The 17,036-nt window shown below is 43.4% G+C and overlaps 1 protein-coding gene across 6 annotated transcripts in view; it reads left to right on the top strand.

Moving 5' to 3' along the window:
• Window positions 1-17,036, top strand: part of PRMT7 (protein arginine methyltransferase 7) — a 44,120-nt gene that overhangs the window by 8,805 nt on the left and 18,279 nt on the right. For 5 of the 6 annotated variants that reach the window (XM_038538508.1, XM_038538509.1, XM_038538510.1 and 2 more), the window contains 3 exons: window positions 3,982-4,131; window positions 9,060-9,168; window positions 15,329-15,441. In XM_038538508.1, coding sequence (XP_038394436.1) covers window positions 3,982-4,131; window positions 9,060-9,168; window positions 15,329-15,441 — 372 coding nt within the window. Of the gene's footprint in view, window positions 1-3,981; window positions 4,132-9,059; window positions 9,169-15,328; window positions 15,442-17,036 lie in introns of those variants that run through there. The other variant, XM_038538511.1, reaches the window with a different exon arrangement.

The following is a 17,036-nucleotide window of genomic DNA, read 5'->3' as shown; positions in this document are numbered from 1 at the left end:
ATTTTTCCTTAAAAAAAAAAAAAAGGGATCCCTGGGTGGCGCAGTGGTTTGGCGCCTGCCTTTGGCCCAGGGCGTGATCCTGGAGACCCGGGATCGAATCCCACTTCGGGCTCCCGGTGCATGGAGCCTGCTTCTCCCTCTGCCTGTGTCTCTGCTTCTCTCTCTCTCTGTGTGACTATCATAAATAAAAAATTAAAAAAAAAAAAGTTTAATTCTATAAAAAAAAAAAAGAGTTAAACTGAATATGGATTCTAGTTTGGAAATCACTTCCCATCAGAATTTTGACAATATCCATTTTTAAAAACTTTTTAATTTTTTACCTTTTTAAAAATGATTTAATTTTTAAGTAATTTCTACAACCAGCATGGAGATTGAACTCACAGCCCCAAGATCAAGAGTTGCATGCTCCACTGACTAAACCAGCAAGGTACCCCTATCCATTTTTTCTCTTCTTTTTTTTTTTTTTTGATTTAATTTATTTATTCATGAGAGATACAGAGAGAGAGAGGCAGAGAGAGAAGTAGGCTCCATGCAAGGAGCCCAACATGGGACTCCATCCTTGTTCTCCAGGACCACACCCCTGGCCAAAGCCGGGGTGCCAAACTGCTGGGCCACTGCGGCTGCCCTCCATTTTCTTTCTTTCTTTCTTTTTTTTTTTTTTAAAGATTTATTTATCTATTCATTCAGAGAGAGAGAGACAGGCAGAGAGAGAAGCAGGCTCCATGCAGGGAGCCCGAAGCAGGACTCGATCCGGGGTCTCCAGGATCACGCCTCAGGCTGCAGGTGGCGCCAAACCGCTGCACCACCGGGGCTGCCCTCCATTTTCTTTTAGAGTTCAGTGCTACTATTTTGAGGTCTGGTACCATTCTTTTTTGTTTGTTTAAGATTTTATTCATGAGAGACACACAGAGAGAGAAAGAGAGAGAGAAGCAGAGAGACACAGGCAGAGGGAGAAGCAGGCTCCATGCAGGGAGCCTGATGTGGGACTCGATCCCGGGTCTCCAGGATCAGGCCCTGGGCTGAAGGTGGCGCTAAACCCCTGGGCCACCCGGGCTGCCCAAGATCTGGTACCATTCTTATTCTTTGAAATCTATTTTATTGTGACAGACATACAGAAGAGTATAATATGTGTACGTATGGTTTAAAAAAGAATAGTAGTGGTACCTGGGTGGCTCAGTCAGTTCAAGCATCTGCCTTTGGCTTTTATCTCTTGTTTAAGAAATCTTTCCCTTTGCCCATGGTTTTTTTTTTTTTTTTTTAAGGTTTTATCTATTTATGAGAGACACAGAGAGAGAGAGAGAGACGCAGAGACACAGGCAGAGGGAGAAACAGGCTTCATGCAGGGAGCCCGACGTAGGACTCGATCCCGGGTCTCCAGGATCACGCCCCAGGCTGAAGGCGGCGCTAAACCGCTGAGCCACCCGGGCTGCCCCTTTGCCAATGTTTTAAAGGCTGTTGCTGATACATAAAATTTCACTTGGTTTTTATTAAGTTTACTTAGTGGCAGAAGTTGTCTGTAGGTATCTTGGGTTTTCATAGACATTCATGTGTGAATAACAACAACTTTCTTTCTTTCTAGATCTTATTTCACTTTTTCTTGCTCTAGTGTGTTGCATTGAATTTCCAGTATAAAGTCTACTTCGTCTGATTTTTTAAAAATTTGTTTACTGGGATGCCTGGGTGGCTCAGTGGTTAAGTGTCTGCCTTTCGCTCAGGGCATGATCCCGGGTCATGGGATCAAGTCCCGCATCTGGCTCCCCACAGGGAGCCTGCTTCTCCCTCTGCCCATGTCTCTGCCTCTCTCTCTCTGTGTCTCATGAGTAAATAAATAGAATCTTTAAAAAAAAAAAAAAAGGAATTTTATTTGCTAAGAAGTTGTTCATAGCCTTTTTTAAAAAAAGATTTTATTTGACACAGAGAGTGAGAGAGCACAAGCAGGGGGAGTGGCAGAGGGAGAAGCAGACTCCCCACTGAGCAGGGAGCCCAATGCAGGCCAATCCCAGAATTCTGGGAGCCTAAGGCAGATGCTTAACCAACTGAGCCACCCAGGCACCCCTGTTCATAATCTTTAATTTCTAATACCTGCCACATATATACTGATACCGTGTTCCAGCTCCCCATTTCCAGTTTTTGGTCACTACTTTTTCTCCCCCACTTTTTTTTTTTTTTTTTTTTTTTTGGACTTAGCAGAGGTTCGTTAATTTTATTAGATTTTTGAAATAATTTTTATTAAAAAGTCCTATAAAATCTCTATATTCCCTAGTTAGCTAATTTTTGTGTTTTATTATTTTTATTCATCTGCTGGTCTGGAGGTTATGTTGTAGTCCTCTTTTTAATTTTTTTGAGGTGGATGATTACTTTGTCTTTTGTCTTTTCTAATATATTTCTCTCCAAATATTGCTTTTAGCTATCCCCCGAATTTTGATATGTAATTTAAAAAAATTCAGTTACAGATAGTTTCTAATTCTTTTGATTTAGTCTTTTATCTGTGATTTTAGAATTTCTCAATGTTCAAAAATCTTTTTCTTTAGAATATTTATATTTTTGTTACTGAGATTTGTAACTTGATTGCACTTAGGTCAGAGAATATTGTCCTTTTGTTACCAGTCCTATGTTAGTTATGTATTGTTGCATAACAAATTATCCCAAAATTTAATGGCTGAGGAGAGTTACTATCTCCGTATTTCTGCGAGTTCGAAATCTGGCTTAGCTTCACTATGCACCTGGGCTGTGGGTCCCTGGCAGGCTGTGATCAAGGTGTCAGCCCGTTGGACCATCATTTTAAGGCTCAGTTCGGGGGCTGGGAATCGACTTCCAGGTGTTTTGGCCTCTTTTTTTTTTTTTTTTTAAATTTTTATTTATTTATGATAGTCACAGAGAGAGAGAGAGAGAGAGGCAGAGACACAGGCAGAGGGAGAAGCAGGCTCCATGCACCGGGAGCCCGACATGGGATTCGATCCCGGGTCTCCAGGATCGCGCCCTGGGCCAAAGGCAGGCGCTAAACCGCTGTGCCACCCAGGGATCCCTGTTTTGGCCTCTTAATGCTTCTTACTAACTTGCCAGCTCATTAGTGCACTAAAAGAGATTTGCAAGTATTTTCCCCATCATTATTAGTTATTTTTGACAGAAGAGTCAGGATACCTATTGAGCCAAACTGTTACAGTTGGAAAACGTATCTGTTTAAGCTACTAAGTACCTGAACTAAAAACAAAGAAATGATTTCCTGAGGAGGGGATTATTTTGTAGACAAGGAACCTGTGTGAATTAGAGTCCAGTAAGGAAGCCCTAGGCCAGGTTACTCTTTCAGCAGAGGGAATTGGTAACAGATGTGGGAGGCCTGGGACACAAGCGGGAAGGTTACCTCGTGGTAGTAATTGCGGAAAGCAGCCACGTTGCCTAGGACTGAGGAAACCCGAGAGAAGAGTGACATTCTTGAGCCCTGAAGTGTGGAGAAGAGGTCCTGTGGCTGGTGCTCAGCTCTCAGAGGGGCAGCTGCTTGAGTGCTGCTGCTGTCCAAGGGGCCCAAGGCGGCTGGTGAGGAAAGGAAGGAGATGAGTTGGCACTGGAGCCAGCCCCCACTTCAGGAGGACCCTGATGAAAGCAGCAACCATTTGGGAAAGCATGAATTTTCTCCCCACTGCCAGTTGCCACCCTCTAGTTTCCTTGTTCATACCGAATAGCTGGAAAAGGAGAATGTGGTTGGCAGAGCCCCAGCCCCTCTAAGCAGAGTACTGAAGAGAATTGGGTGTGGAGGGGAGGGGCAGTCGCCAAATAAAGGGCAAGAGGCTGACCCCATGCTCTTGGAGTCTCGCAGGACCTGCCTGACTCAGCTCCCAGTGCTGTTCGTTGAGGGGCCAGAAAGCCGTGGGATCATGACTTAACACTGTTGCTGCTAGCCATGACTCCCAGACTAAACAAAGAACTTTCCATTTATTTATAGTAACTGGTATGAAGTGACAGTGGTTTCTCTGTTTCTCTTAGAATATAAAATATTATCAAGGTATCCGGTCTGCTGTGAGCAGGATGAAGGCCAGAGGACAGAAGGCCTTGGTTCTTGACATTGGCACTGGCACAGGACTCTTGTCAATGATGGCGGTCACGGCAGGGGCTGACTTCTGCTATGCCATTGAGGTGAGCTATGCTCTTCACTCTGTGTCCTGTGTCTTATTTGGGAAGTCCCTCATGCACCTTGTCTATCCATTTGTTCGCAGACATTCAAGGAGTGTTCATTGTGCCCAAGCACAGGGCCAGGTTCTAGGATATGGAGATGAATCAGACACAGTTCCTTCTTTCAGGGACTTGTTTTCTCCTTGGAAAATAGCAGTTCTCAGTTTTGGCTGCATATCAGAATCACTAAGTAGCTTCAAAAAATACTGATGCCTAATTGCATCCTTCCCCTTTGTTTTAATTTAGTTGTTCTGGGATGGGACCTGGGCATTGGGAGTTTTGACTCTGCACTGAGGTTGAGATCTGTTAGCTTAAATGTCCCCACAAAGCTAGCTATCTTAGTATGTTTGTCAAGAATTGGGTGTTTACTAAAACATTAAAGATATGTTGTTTTTCTGATTAATGTAAATATTGCATTCCAGTCTAGGAAATATCATAAATGTAAAATAGTGTGTTAACTTAGTTAACCATTGTTAAAACTCTGATGTATGTTCTTCCCAGCTTTTGGGAAGAGGTGTTATTTATTTATTTATTTATTTATTTATTTATTTATTTATTTATTTATTTATGAGAGAGAGAGAGAGAGAGAGAGAGAGAGGCAGAGACACAGGAGGAGGGAGAAGTAGGCTCCATGCTGGGAGCCTGACGTGGGACTCGATCCCAGGACTCCAGGATCGCACCCTGGGCCAAAGGCAGGTGCTAAACCACTGGACCACCCAGGGATCCCCAAGGTGTCATATATTTAAACACTTTTCCTACAAAATTTGGTTTGTGTGGTGATTGAGTTGCAAATAACAAAGTCTCAAAATAACAGTGGCTTAAACAAGATAGAAGTTTTTTGCTTTCTCACGTAAGGTCTGAAGGTAGCACCCTGGAGTATTCATTCTATTCAGACTCTTTCCAGCATTCCTACAATGTGATGCTCATGATCTAGGAAGGTGGACATTTTAGGCTGAAGGAATACCATGTTATGTTGTCTAGACTCATGACTAATGGTGTCATGGTAGAAATCCAGAAAGATAGGTTGTAGCCAGACTATGGAGGACCCGAGTGCTACAATAAAGACTCCAAACTCCCATATCCTGAGTTAGTTCTTTTTTTTTTTTTTTTTTTAATTTTTATTTATTTATGATAAGCACACAGTGAGAGAGAGAGAGAGGCAGAGACATAGGCAGAGGGAGAAGCAGGCTCCATGCACCGGGAGCCCGATGTGGGATTCGATCCCGGGTCTCCAGGATCGCGCCCTGGGCCAAAGACAGGCGCTAAACCGCTGCGCCACACAGGGATCCCTCCTGAGTTAGTTCTTAACCTAAAGTAGGAATAGTGGGCTTCAGGTTTCCATGGAAGTCCTGAGAGTGAGGTGTGTATGTGTGTGTGCATGACTGTGCACTTGCCTGAGAACTTCATAAAAACATTGAGTCACTTCTTGGCCTTTTTGGGCGTCATGAAGATTTTAAAGCAGATGTGAAGACATCTGTTTTAGTATGATTGCCTTAGTTAGCCTTAAGTAAATTCTATTATCCTTACTTTACAGATGAAAAAACTAGGACCCACAGAGGTTAAAGACTTAATCTCACAATTAATAAATAGAACTAGGCCTGATCCCGGGTTGGCCTAGGTGGTTAAGCATTTGGCTGCTTCTCGGGTCATGATCCCCAGGTCCTGGGGATCGAGTCCCACATTGAGCTCCTTGCTCAGCGGGGATCCTGCTTTTTCTCTCTCTACCTGCCGTCCCCCTGCTTGTGTTCTCTCTTTCTCTGACAAATAAATAAAATCTAAAAAAAAAAAAAAAAAAAAAAAAAAAAAAGAACTAGACCTGGAGACTTGGTCTACAGTTTCTAATTGTGGTCACTCTACAATGGTAGCTTTGATGGGAGAATGTGTGATTGTCAAAGGAAAGAGTAGAATAAGGTGGGCAAACCTGAGAACCCATATCTCTGAGAGAAGAAGAGTGACCAGTAAAGTCAAGTTCAGACAGACATAAAAAGATCCCAGAGGGCAGAAGTGGAAGCCAAGAGGGGACAGATTGCATGGAAATCAGAGGAAAGAGGGAGTGGTCAGCAAGTGTGGATGTTCTAGAGCAGCAAAGTCCAATCACTTTCTGTGATGCTGAATATCTTTTATAGCTATGCTGATCAAAACCGTGGTCCCTAGCCACATATGGCTGCTTAGCACTTGCGGTCCAACTTGTAAGACTGGGGAACTGAGTTTTTAAATTTCATTCGGTTTTAATCAACTTAGATTTAAGTGTGTGTTGTCCCTTATATTAATGTGGGTAAGGAAGCTGACTGAGCTGGATGAGGACTGAGAGGAGGCTGTTGGGTTGATAGTAAGGAGGTGGCCTCCTTTAGATGGTATTTTCAGGGTAGTAGGATTGAGGAGTGGATGGAATATAAGAAATCATAGACATTGACTATAAACTTCTCTCTCTCTTTTTTTTAAAAGATTTTATTTATTTAAGTGAAAGACACAGAGAAACAGAGACATAGGCAGAGGGAAGAGCAGGCTCCATGCAGAAGCCCTATGTGGGACTCAATCCCAGAACTCTGGGATCACGATCTGAGCCAAAGTTGGATGTTCAATCACTGAGCTACCCAGGTGCCCCTAAACTTCTCTGTTAATACATTTGAAAAGTAAGGAATATTTTGGGAAGGTATATTAGGTGCAGTAATTTCTGTGGCAGATGCTTTGAAAATGAAGCATGGTCCTGCTTTTCTCACTTTTTTCCCCCTCCTTTTTAAGAGCAAGAATAACTTTCTCAGGAATCTCCAGCACACCTCTCCTTGTGGTATCATTGGCCAGAATACGGTTAAATACTGTTTAACTTACCTCATTGACCTGGCCTGAAAGATTCAGTTACCCATAGACCAGTCAGGTGCACATACCATTTGGAAGAAGGTCAGTCCCCCAAACTGACTGGAGGGGCAGGAGAATACACAGAATGATGTTGGGAAGTCAACTTCAGGGACCATTCCAGAAAGAAATGTTCTGGGTGAGATCTTGAGTTCTTGGTGGCTGAGGAGGAGACTGCGAATGTCAGAGCCTGAAGGGTCAGCAGAGGAAATGAGTGACAACGTCAAGAGGCAAGAGGGCCAAGGGGGTGACATGAACTTGTGATACTTTGGGATGGAGGCAAAGTGATGGGTGAGAACTGAGGGTGTGAGGCCCCCAAACTACATCTAAATACATCGAGATAGATCCTAGAAATAATTTGAAACAGATTGTGAAGATTTCTTTTCCTAGCTAAGCACGTATGTATTCTTTACAGAAGAATATAGCATTTCCCCTTGATTATAATAAAACTAATATGTGTTCATGGTAGAAAATATAGACAATGCAGAAAAGGACTTAGAAAAAATGGCAGTGTTGTTGTGACCAGTTTATCAGTTTGTTCTATTTCCACTCTGTGGGTGTGGCTGCATGTATATCTGTAATGTTTTATGTGCTGTTGTGGTTGGAGCTTTGCAGTCTAAATTGGGCAGGCTAGGGGTGCCTGGGTGGCTCAGTCAGTTAAGCATCTGCCTTTAGCTCAGGGTGTGATCCTGGAGTCCTGGGATCGAGTCCCACATCGGGCTCCCTGCTTGGAGCTTGCTTCTTCCTCTGTGACTCTGCCCCCCGCCCCCACTCTCTCTCATGAATAAATAAATAAAATCTTAAAAAAAATAAATAAATTAGGCAGGCTAGGAAGTAAGAATTGGAGGGACTTGTGTTTAGGGACATGTGAGAGGTTTAGGAAGACTTCTGGAGAAGAGGGGATATGTGCTGCCTTGGAAGGTAGGGTTTGCTTTGGCAGGTGGAAGTAGAGCAGAGAAGGCTCAGGCTTGCCTAGTGCACAGTGAGATCAGCGTGGCTACAACATCAGTCATGGGTGAGGGTAGGGTGGAGTGAGGGTGAATAAGGCTGGAGGAAGTAAGGGGGTTTGTATTATGGAGGGCCTCGAATACCATAAAAGACTAGCTGTATTCTGCTAGCAGCGGGGATTTGAGAGTTTTGAACTGATGCCTGTCCAACTTAACGACTAATACCATAACAGTCTCACTTTTCCTCTGGCAAGGACAGGACGCGTCCTGCCCCAGGTCCCAGGTTCATGGTTTTGTGAGGCACGTCCCCCTTCGACCTTCCTCTAATGTGGTACACTGCCACCTGCCATCCTTGTCGGGTAGTGCAGCCTCCTTGGGAAGCCCTGCTTCTCCAGTGTGTCTGGCATGTAAGGTTTAATTCCTGCAAGGTAAACCCAGCAGAATGTCTTCCATTTGTATTCATTTTCTTTTTTTTTTTTTTTTTTGTATTCATTTTCATAACACACATTTGGAGAATAAAATATTTAAGTTCCAAAGTTCGTTTATTTAGATCAGATCAGCCCAAAGGTATATTTTGCTGTATCATATACTAACAGAGGTACATTTTATATATATATATATATATTTTTTTTTTTAAAGATTTAGTTTATTCATAGAGACACACAGAGAGAGGGTCAGAGACACAGACAGAGGGAGAAGCAGGCTCCATGCAGGAAGCCTGAAGTGGGACTCAATCCTGGGTCTCCAGGATCACACCCCAGGCTGCAGGCGGCGCTAAACCACTATGCCACTGGGGCTGCCCTTATTTTTAAGATTTTATTCATGAGAGGCACAGGGAGAGAGGCAGAGGCATAGGCAGAGGAAGAAGCAGGCTCCCCATGGGACTCGATCCCAAGAACCTGGGATCACGACCTGAGCCAAAGGCAGATGCTCAACCACTGAGCCACCAAGGGATCCCAACATTTTATATATTTAGGAGAAAATTCTGTAGTGGAGATTTCTTTTAGCAAGACATATCTTGCTGGTCTTTTGTGTCAGGATGTTATTCAATTTATTGTTCATTTTTACTTGGGCTTTGGCTCTCATTTCTAGGTTTTTAAGCCTATGGCTGATGCTGCTGTGAAGATTGTAGAGAAAAATGGCTTCAGTGATAAAATTAAGATTATCAACAAGCATTCCACTGAGGTGACCGTAGGGCCAGGTAAGATTAACAAATAGTGTTTTTGAAAGCTTTACTTATTCTCGAAGGAGAGAAGAAAAGGTTTATTCTGATTACCTGGAATAAATGTTTTCAGGTAATCTCAGAAAAACGGAGTCTCTCTATGTGGTCCTAAGATAAGCACTTTGCTTCTTTGCTAGTTAAATCAGCAGTGAGTAAATCAGAGCTAATTATGTTCAACAGTGGTAGTACAAATGAAACTTCCTTTTGCTTTAAGCACGTTCAAATTCTTATGTGACCTAGCTCTCTGAGTTTTCAATTTCATCAGACGGAAATGAAACTAAGTAGATGACAGAAAGAGATTTGCTTAGTGCTGACATCCTACTATAGCATCCAATGTGATATTTGCCTGTATGGCACAATCCCTCCAGGTTTTGAGAATATTTTTTATAGTCTAGGCGTTTGAATCAGACTTCTAAAATGTTCACATGCCACTGATACCTGGGGAGCACAGTGGAAAGGTTTGCAAAAGAAACTTCTGGAATGTGGATATCATCACAGTTTTTAAAATGCAGTATTTTAGAAGGAAGCATGTATATAAGGTCAACATTTTTGTTACACTTAATTAAAAAAATGCTTTTAATGGAGAAACTGAAACATGCACAAAGAAGGGATTAGTGTCCCCTTTATTTTTGAAACATAATGCAAAAGAGTATAAAAATTATTATCCCACTTTCTAATCAGTGCTATTCAGATAAATTTTCATAAAATGAGTGCATCTGGGGTTACCTGGCTGGCTCAGTCGGTTAAGCATCTGCCTTCAACTCGGGTCATGATCCCAGGGTCCTGGGATCAAGCCCCCCAAGTCTGGTTCCCTATTTGTGGATAACTGTTTCTCCCTCCCCTCCATGTTCATGCTCTCTGGCTCTCTCTCTCTCTCTCTCTCTCTCTTTTTTTAAAGATTTTATTTACTTATTCATGAGAGACACAGGGAGAAGCAGGCTCCACGCACGGAGCCTGACATGGGACTTGATCCTGGGACCCCAGGATCACGCCCTGGGCCAAAGGCAGGTACTAAACCGCTGAGCCACCCAGGGATCCCCCCTCTCTCTTTTAAGTAAATCAAATCTTTTTTAAAAAGGCATCTCTCTTAAGTATATAGGTTCATGAGTTTGGACAAATGTAAACACACTTGGGACCTCTTTTGTAATCAAGATTGTAGAATGTCTTTATCATGTACAAAGAGATTCCTCATGATGCTTTACAGCTGGTTGCCTCCATATTGCTGACTGTAGACACCCACTGATCTGCTTTCTTCAATACATATTAGATCTCCCTTTTCTAGAATTTTGAATAAGTGAAATTATCCATGGGTACTCTTTTGTGCCTGCTTTCTTTTCTGTATTATAATGCTTTTGGGTTTCATCCACATACTGTGGATCAAGAGTTCGTTCTCTTCTGTTGCATTTGTGGGTGTATATCTTCATTCATCCCTTCAGCTACTGATGGACATGGATAGCTTCATGATTAGGTCTTTATTTATTTATTCATGAGAGACACAGAGAGAGAGGCAGAGTCACAGACAGAGGGAGAAGCAGACTCCACACAGGAAGCCCGATGTGGGACTCAACCCGGGAATCTAGAATCACGCCCTGAGCCACCCAGGCATCTCAGTTTTGATATCTTTATCTTCTTCCACTGTCCTTCCTTTTGGGTTTGTTCTATTGACTAATTTTTATCCTGGTTCTGGATTAAATTTTTCTTTTTCACATGTAATTTTTATTTGGATGCTGTGTATATTGGGAGTTTTGCATTGCTGAGAATCAGAGTTTATTGTCTTCCTTTAAAAACTTTGTTTGCCGGGTCACCTGAGTGGCTCAGTGGTTGAGTGCCTGCTTTTGGCTCAGGCAGGTCATGATCCTGGGGTCCTGGGATTGAGTCCTGCATCAGGCTCTCCCTCTGCCTATGTCTCTGCATCTCTCTCTCTCTGTCTCTCATGAATGAATGAATGAATGAATGAATGATCTTTAAAAAAGAAAAACTTTGCCATGTAGTTGGGCTACTGGCAAATCATTTTGATCTTCTCAGGGGTTGTGTTTTTTTGTTTGTTTTATTTTGTTTTTTTTTTTTTTTTTTTAAATTTTTATTTATTTATGATAGTCACAGAGAGAGAGAGAGAGAGAGAGGGGGGGGCAGAGACACAGGCAGAGGGAGAAGCAGGCTCCATGCACCGGGACCCTGATGTGGGATTCGATCCCGGGTCTCCAGGATCGCGCCCTGGGCCAAAGGCAGGCGCCAAACCGCTGCGCTACCCAGGGATCCCTGTTTGTTTTATTTTGTTTTATGAGATAGAATCCCAGGACGAAGCCTGATGTGGGACTCAGTCTCACAACCCTGAGATCATGACCTGAGCCAAAATCAAGAGTTGGATGCTTAACCTCCTGAGCCACCCTTTCAGGGCTTGTTTTTAAGTTTTGTTGGAACAGGGTTTGAATAGCTTTAAGTTGGGGCATTCTGCATCAGGCTGTGCTGGGTGTGGAGCTTGCTTAGGATTCTCTCTTTCTCTCCTTCTCTACCTCCCTCCCTCCCACTACCCTATTTGCCCCAACTCTCCAAAAAAAAAAAAAAAAAGCTTTAAGTCAGGGTTTGTTTGTTATTTTTTTAAAGATTTTATTTATTTAAGAGAGAAAGGGAGGGCACAGGGAAAGTGAAAGGGAGAAGCAGACTGCCCTCTGAGCAGAGAGTCCGATGTGGGGCCTTGATCCCAGGCCCCTGAGATCATGACCTGAGCTGAAGGCAGATGCTTAACTGGATGAGACCCCCAGGGGCCCCTTAAAGATTTTATTTTTGAAGATTTTTATTTTTTTCTCTTCACCCAAGATGGGCCTCAAACTCACAACCCCAAGATCAAGAGTTGCATGCTCCACTGACTGAGCCAGCCTAAGTGCCCCTAAGTGAGGGTTTCTCAACAGTGACATTGTTGACATTTTGGGCCTGGTAATTCTTTGTTGGAAGGAGCTGTTCTGTGTATTGTAGGATGTTTATTTCTGGCTTCTAACCAGTAGAAGCCAGTATAGCACCTAGTGCCCCCTTCCCCTCCATCATTTTGTGCCAACCAAAAATGTCTCCAGACATTGCCGAATGTCCTGGGGGTGAGGGCAAAATCACTCCCTGTTGAAAACCATTGTTCCAAGACTACATGGGTCATACTAGTACAGCATGGCTTTTCTGGGATCTCTGGGTGCTGGTTGATTGGAACTACTAGAATGTTTCCCAGTCCTCTGAGCTCTGGAAATTGGTTTCTATCTACATGGCATGGTCATCCTTTGTCTGGCTTTCTACAGTTTTGTCTTCTGTGTGTGTGAGTATATTCAACAAGAGGTTTCGTGGGAGCTCTGCAGATTTCTGAAGCCCCTTTTCTGTGTAACATCCTCTCTGGTACCCTCCCCTACAAATCCCAGCCACCTGCACTCCCTCAACTCCAGTTGCTATCACCTTATCTCAGCAAGACTGCTACATTCCACTTGGTCTCTTGCTCCCTATAGCAGCCTGGAAAGTACTTACTGGCAGAAAGCCAGAGCAGTTGTAGGGGTCACTCTATTTCTCTTCTTGGTGAACAAATTGCATTTCCTCTTGTTCAACATCTGAAAAAACTTGTTTCATGTATTTTTGGCTGGTTTTCTAGTTGATTACAATGAATGGGTAAGTCTGATCCCAGTTATATTATAGCTAACTTAGGGAGAAGCATTCCTCCCATCTAGTAGTGTGGCAGAGACCCAGGAGGCACTGGGGTAATCACTCTCCTCAGGCTCCCACTGTACCTTCTCCATTCACACTCAATATGCTAGATGCCTGGCTCTCAGGAGTGTTTGTTGAGATTCAGGTGATCATAAAGCTGTTTATTTGAAGCAAATTAGACAATCATTTAAGTTACATAATTGGCTTAATAATTATTCAGGAGGTAAAATTGGCAGGGCTTGGTGACAGTGTAGGGTGACAGAGAAGGAGGAATCAAGAATTCAGGGATCCCTGGGTGGCGCAGCGGTTTAGCGCCTGCCTTTGGCCCAGGGCGCGATCCTGGAGACCCGGGATCGAATCCCATGTCGGGCTCCTGGTGCATGGAGCCTGCTTCTCCCTCTGCCTGTGTCTCTGCCTCTCTCTCTCTCTCTCTCTCTGTGACTATCATAAATAAATAAATAAATAAATAAATAAATAAATAAATAAGAATTCAGCTAATGTTTGCTGACTATTCCTGGGTGCTAGATGTTGTTCTAGGCATTGGGGTAAAATGGTGAGCAGAGCAGGCGGGGGCCCTGCTCTCCTGGAGCTGGCAAATGATGCCCAGGTTTCAGGACTGTGTGATTGGTGGTGCCATCCACTGAGGCAGAGGCATCAGAGGAAGAAGCAGATATGTAGGGGTGAGGTACAGTTTGGGACAGAGTATTTCTGTTTGAGTTTGGCGTGATATCAGAGGGTGGGCTCTGTGCCAAGAAATAGATATTTCTTGTAAGTCTCCTTTCACGGCTTTCTGCCATTGAGCACAAGGGTACTCTAGAAAGTGGACAGTTTTTTACCTTTGCTGCCATAACCACACTACCTGGAGTAGATCTCATACCCTTGTTTTACAGCTGAGATGACTGATGATCAGCACTAAGAGTTCAAGGCTAGGCAGTGGGCTCCAGGCTCAGGTCTCCATGACTTAAGGTTCAACCTCTCTGTACTGCAGCCTCCTTTGAGTCTCCTCAATGCTTCTCTTTCCTTGTGTTATCCACTTGACTTGTTTTCTTTGTAGGGAAGATGAGTGGGCTTTGTCAGATTGGAATTTGTGCACCGTTAGGAGGATTTATTGTTAATTCTCTATGATGAATAGCCCCTTCCAAAGTTTATTTTATCTGTTGGCTCATTAATCAAAAAAATTTTTTTGAAGATTTTATTTATTCATGAGAGACATAGTGAGAGAGAGGCAGAGACATAGGCAGAGAGAGAAGCAGATTCCATACAGGGAGCCCGATGCAGGATTTTTTTTTTTTAATTTTTATTTATTTATGATAGAGAGAGAGACAGGCAGAGACATAGGCAGAGGGAGAAGCAGGCTCCATGCGCCCGACGTGGGATTCGATTCTGGGTCTCCAGGATCGCGCCCTGGGCCAAAGGCAGGCACCAAACCGCTGCGCCACCCAGGGATCCCTCCGATGCAGGATTTGATCCTGAGACCCCAGGATCATGCCCTAGGTGGAAGGCAGGTGCTCAACCGCTGAGCCACCCAGGCGTCCTGGCTCATTAAAAATTGTAATTGTAGAAGTAATATTACATTGCAGAAGTTCAGGAAACAGAGTCAGCCAAAAGACCTGCTCTCTTCTTACTATCCCAAAACAACTGTTATTTGGGAGGGTTGTTTGGTAGCAAGAAACTAGCTAAATTAGGGGGGTTTAGTGTAAGGAACTAGTGATGCTGAATCCTGGGTTTCATGGTATCACTGGAATTCTGCAGCCTCTCTTGCTTTGGTTTTCTCTCCCTTTGTGCAGCCTAGAATTATTTGAAGTACTGGAGTTCAGTTTTTGCATTTTTTTTTTAAGGATTTTATTTATTTGTTCATGAGAGGCAGAGACATAGGCAGACGCTCCCATGGGGAGCCTGATGCAGGACTCCATCCCAGGACCCTGGGATCACAACCTGAGCCAAAGGCACATGCTCAACCGCTGAACCACCCAGGCATCCCCAGTTTTTGCTTTTAAAATCATTTTTGGTAATACGTTAGTAGTTGAATTGTTAATTTGTAGCTCTCCAGTTGCTAATAAGAATGAAACATTTTCCAGATATTTGATTAATTTTTCTGTTTTGAATTGTCTATTTGTATTTTTGTCTGGTTTTATTCTTGAATGCTTTAGTTTTCTTATCAGTTCTGTGCGTCCCTTGCAATATTAAACATACAGAAAAATTGAAAGAGTGATATAGCAAATACCTGCATTCTCTTAACCAAGATTTACCAGTTGCTAATATTTTGATGTGTTATATGTATATCAAAATGGGTTTTTTGGTGAGCCATTAGAAAGTTAATTGCATGACATTTCTAGTTACTTGGATATATCTGTATGTGCTTTCAGTGTAATATTCTGTTAACCTTTTATCTTCCATGTATTTGCTGTAAATATTTTTTCTTATTGATTGTTTGCTTCTGGCTCTGTTTCCTTGTATTTCTCAGATGGTGACATGCCATGCCGTGCCAATATCCTGATCACGGAGCTGTTTGACACAGAACTGATTGGAGAGGGAGCACTGCCCTCCTATGAGCATGCGCACAGACACCTTGTGCAGGTACAGGTAACCAGGGCCTCCCCTAGGTACATTGTTGTGATCTCAGCTGGCTCACACAGGTCTGTTTGATGCCCCATGCTCTGCACAACCTGAACCCTCCATCCTTCTCTGTATACCCTAGGCTATGCTTGATTCTTGTGAGACTCTGATTCTCCTTAATTAGGACTTCCGGGTCTCTTATCAAGTCTTTGTAGGCTAGAGCTGAAAGGCAAGAAACTGTCTTCAGATTCAGTTCTCTTCAGCAAAGATTCTTTCAGTGTCACCTGTGTATAAAGTGTTCTAGCATCCAGGGAAAATTATAAGACAACCTTCTTGTTTCTTAGACCCATACTGGTCAGTGATGGTGTGGACCTGATGGGCCAATTAGAGAGGCAGACAGAAGCACCACTCATATATGTTTTCTGACTGGCAGATGAGGTCAGGGATCAGGAGATGAGGGCATATGTAGAGAGGCTGGAACTTGGAGAGGCACCGAGGAGAGGGAAAGGTATCCCAGGTAGTGGACCTGTTTTTTTGGTACGTCGTGGGAACATGTCCCAGGTCGGTTTCTGAGGTAATGGTGGAAAGTAGGGGAGAGGGTGGAAGGCCTTGAATGCCAAGCCATTCTAGGCAAAAGAATTTGGGTACTGATAATCTTTGACCGTTTTTTTAGGAAGGGAGAGGCATGCTGACAGTGTTCTTTAGGAGGTGTTGGTCTTGCTTTTTTATGGACGTAAACATCCCCAGAGGCAAAGGCCAGCGGGAAGATAAGAGTGTCTATTTCTTTTGCTGCCACCTGTCCTGTGGGCACCATCTAGGTGAGCCTGCAACTGTCCCAGACTAGGACCCTTTTTTTGGAGATTTTTGGTGTGCCCGGAGTGAAGAATGTGGGTCCTTCCAGAGCAACTGGGGCCACTTTCCATGTTACACGGTAAGCCTGAGATGGTGATTGTTCCGCAGATCCTCATACTGAGATGTCTCTTAGCCTCTAAAATGTAAAATCTTCTTCTAGTAACTTGGGTAGTAATTATTTCTGTTTCTCCACATTAAAACCATCAACTAGATGCATCCCTGAAATAGAGAACAAGGATATTTAAAATTACATTAGTGTTGGCTAATTGGTCTTTCTTTAATTCATCTAATAGTTAAGAAGATGTGCAGGCAGCTGTCCACAGTTTCCTTTCTCAGCTGGTCTGAGTAGCCATGTGTCCCTTGTCTGTTCTAATCATTGCCCCATCTGCCCACCTTGTGTCTGAGCTTGGAAGAATTATGGCTTTACACAAAAGCTTTCATTGCCTTGTCCCCTCTTCCTGCCTTATTGGAGGTCATGTAAACAGGATGCTGGCATGTCTGACAGGTAGTCCATGTAGTGATGAATGACCCCGTGATTGGTCTGAGAAGATAAATTTATTGAGCACCTTCATTTTGCCAGGCCCTTTTTTTGAGTGCCAGGAATATGAAGGTGAGCTCCCACACAGGCAGGTAGGTGAGCAAGTTATCACAGTATAGTTGGAGGTTATGCCCGGATGGTGGTCAGTGGGGTGAGAACCTGCCTGTTGTGGGAGGGGAAAATGGGGAGCATCAAGGAAGATGAAGCTTGAGCTAAGTGTCTTGAG

The sequence above is a fragment of the Canis lupus genome, chromosome 5 (genome assembly GCF_011100685.1).
Source record: "Canis lupus familiaris isolate Mischka breed German Shepherd chromosome 5, alternate assembly UU_Cfam_GSD_1.0, whole genome shotgun sequence".
NCBI classification, from domain to species: domain Eukaryota; kingdom Metazoa; phylum Chordata; class Mammalia; order Carnivora; family Canidae; genus Canis; species Canis lupus.
Note: the sequence above shows the minus strand (reverse complement) of the source record. Positions and strands in the feature narration are given on the sequence as shown.